The sequence below is a fragment of the Mandrillus leucophaeus genome, unplaced genomic scaffold (assembly GCF_000951045.1).
Source record: "Mandrillus leucophaeus isolate KB7577 unplaced genomic scaffold, Mleu.le_1.0 Scaffold53, whole genome shotgun sequence".
NCBI lineage: Eukaryota > Metazoa > Chordata > Mammalia > Primates > Cercopithecidae > Mandrillus > Mandrillus leucophaeus.
The window spans coordinates 2214161-2215381 of NW_012105697.1; the positions used below are offsets into that span (position 1 = coordinate 2214161).

At 45.9% G+C, this 1221-nt stretch overlaps 1 protein-coding gene across 1 annotated transcript in view; it reads left to right on the plus strand.

The window, feature by feature from the left end:
* The window catches only part of NLRP5 (NLR family, pyrin domain containing 5), an 87997-nt gene that overhangs the window by 84234 nt on the left and 2542 nt on the right, over nucleotides 1–1221 (plus strand). The window contains 1 exon segment of the mRNA XM_011997035.1: nucleotides 2–63. Within this exon segment, the coding sequence (XP_011852425.1) occupies nucleotides 2–63 (62 nt within the window).

Consider the following 1221-nt stretch of genomic DNA (forward strand, 5'->3'; position numbering starts at 1 on the left):
CGAAGGAATGATGAAGCTGTGTTCGGCCTTTGCCTGTCCCACGTCTAACCTACAAATAATTGGGTAAGTCCCCAGCAATTGCCTTCTGAAACACAGACCTGCTTCTGTTCCAGGCTTGTTAGCTGGTGGAGAAGCAGTTTAGGGGAAAAGTTGAGGTCATGGCTTGAGCATCCAGATTTTACTCTGTTGGTAAGTGACCAGTACGTTCTGAGTACCATGCTGGATGCTGGAGATACAGGAATACGGGAGATAGAGGCCAGGTGCCTAATATCATGGCTTACTTCTGAGTGTGTTGGAAAGGTACAGAAAGAACATTATAAATGTGTATGCTGAAAAATTAGAATTGCTGTATGGGCCAGCAATCTTACTTCTGAGTATGTACCCAAAAGAATTAAAAGGAAGATCTCAGATTTCACACCCATGTTCATAGCGGTATAATTCACAATAACGAACGGCCAAGAGGCGGAAGTAGCCCAGGCATTCATGGATGAAAGGATAAACAGAATGTGGTATATACCTACAATGGAATTGTACTCAGCCTTAAAAAGAAAATTCTGGCCGGGTGTGGTGGCTGGAGCCTGTAATCCCAGCACTTTGGGAGGCTGAGATGGGTGGATCACGAGGTCAGGAGATCGAGACCATCCTGGATAACACGGTGAAACCCCATCTCTACTAAAAAATACAAAAAAAGCAGCCGGGCGTGGTGGCGGGCACCTGTAGTCCCAGCTATTCGGGAGACTGAGGCAGGACAATGGCATAAACCCAGGAGGCAGAGCTTGCAGTGAGCTGAGATCCGCCACTGCACTCCAGCCTAGGTGACAGAGCGAGACTCCGATTCAAAAAAAGAAAATTCTGACACATGCTACATGGTACATGATGGAATCTTGACATGCCAAGTAGAATAAGCCAGTCCTAAAAAGACAAATACTGTAGGATTCTACCTCTATGAGGTATGTAGAAGAGTGAAATTCATAGAGACAGAATAGTGAGTTCCAAAGGATTGGGGTGAGAGGTTGGGGAGTTGTGTAACAGGTGCAGAGTTCGTTTTGCAAGATGAAGAATTCTGGCGATAGATGGTTGTGGTGATGGTTGCACAGCCACGTGAATGTGCTTAACGCCACTGAACAATTCACCTAGCAGAAAATTTCAGTAGCTCACGTACAACATTTCAGCCTCCCCTCTCACTCCTTGTACAAGTCTGGAAGGCTGAGTTGATGGAAT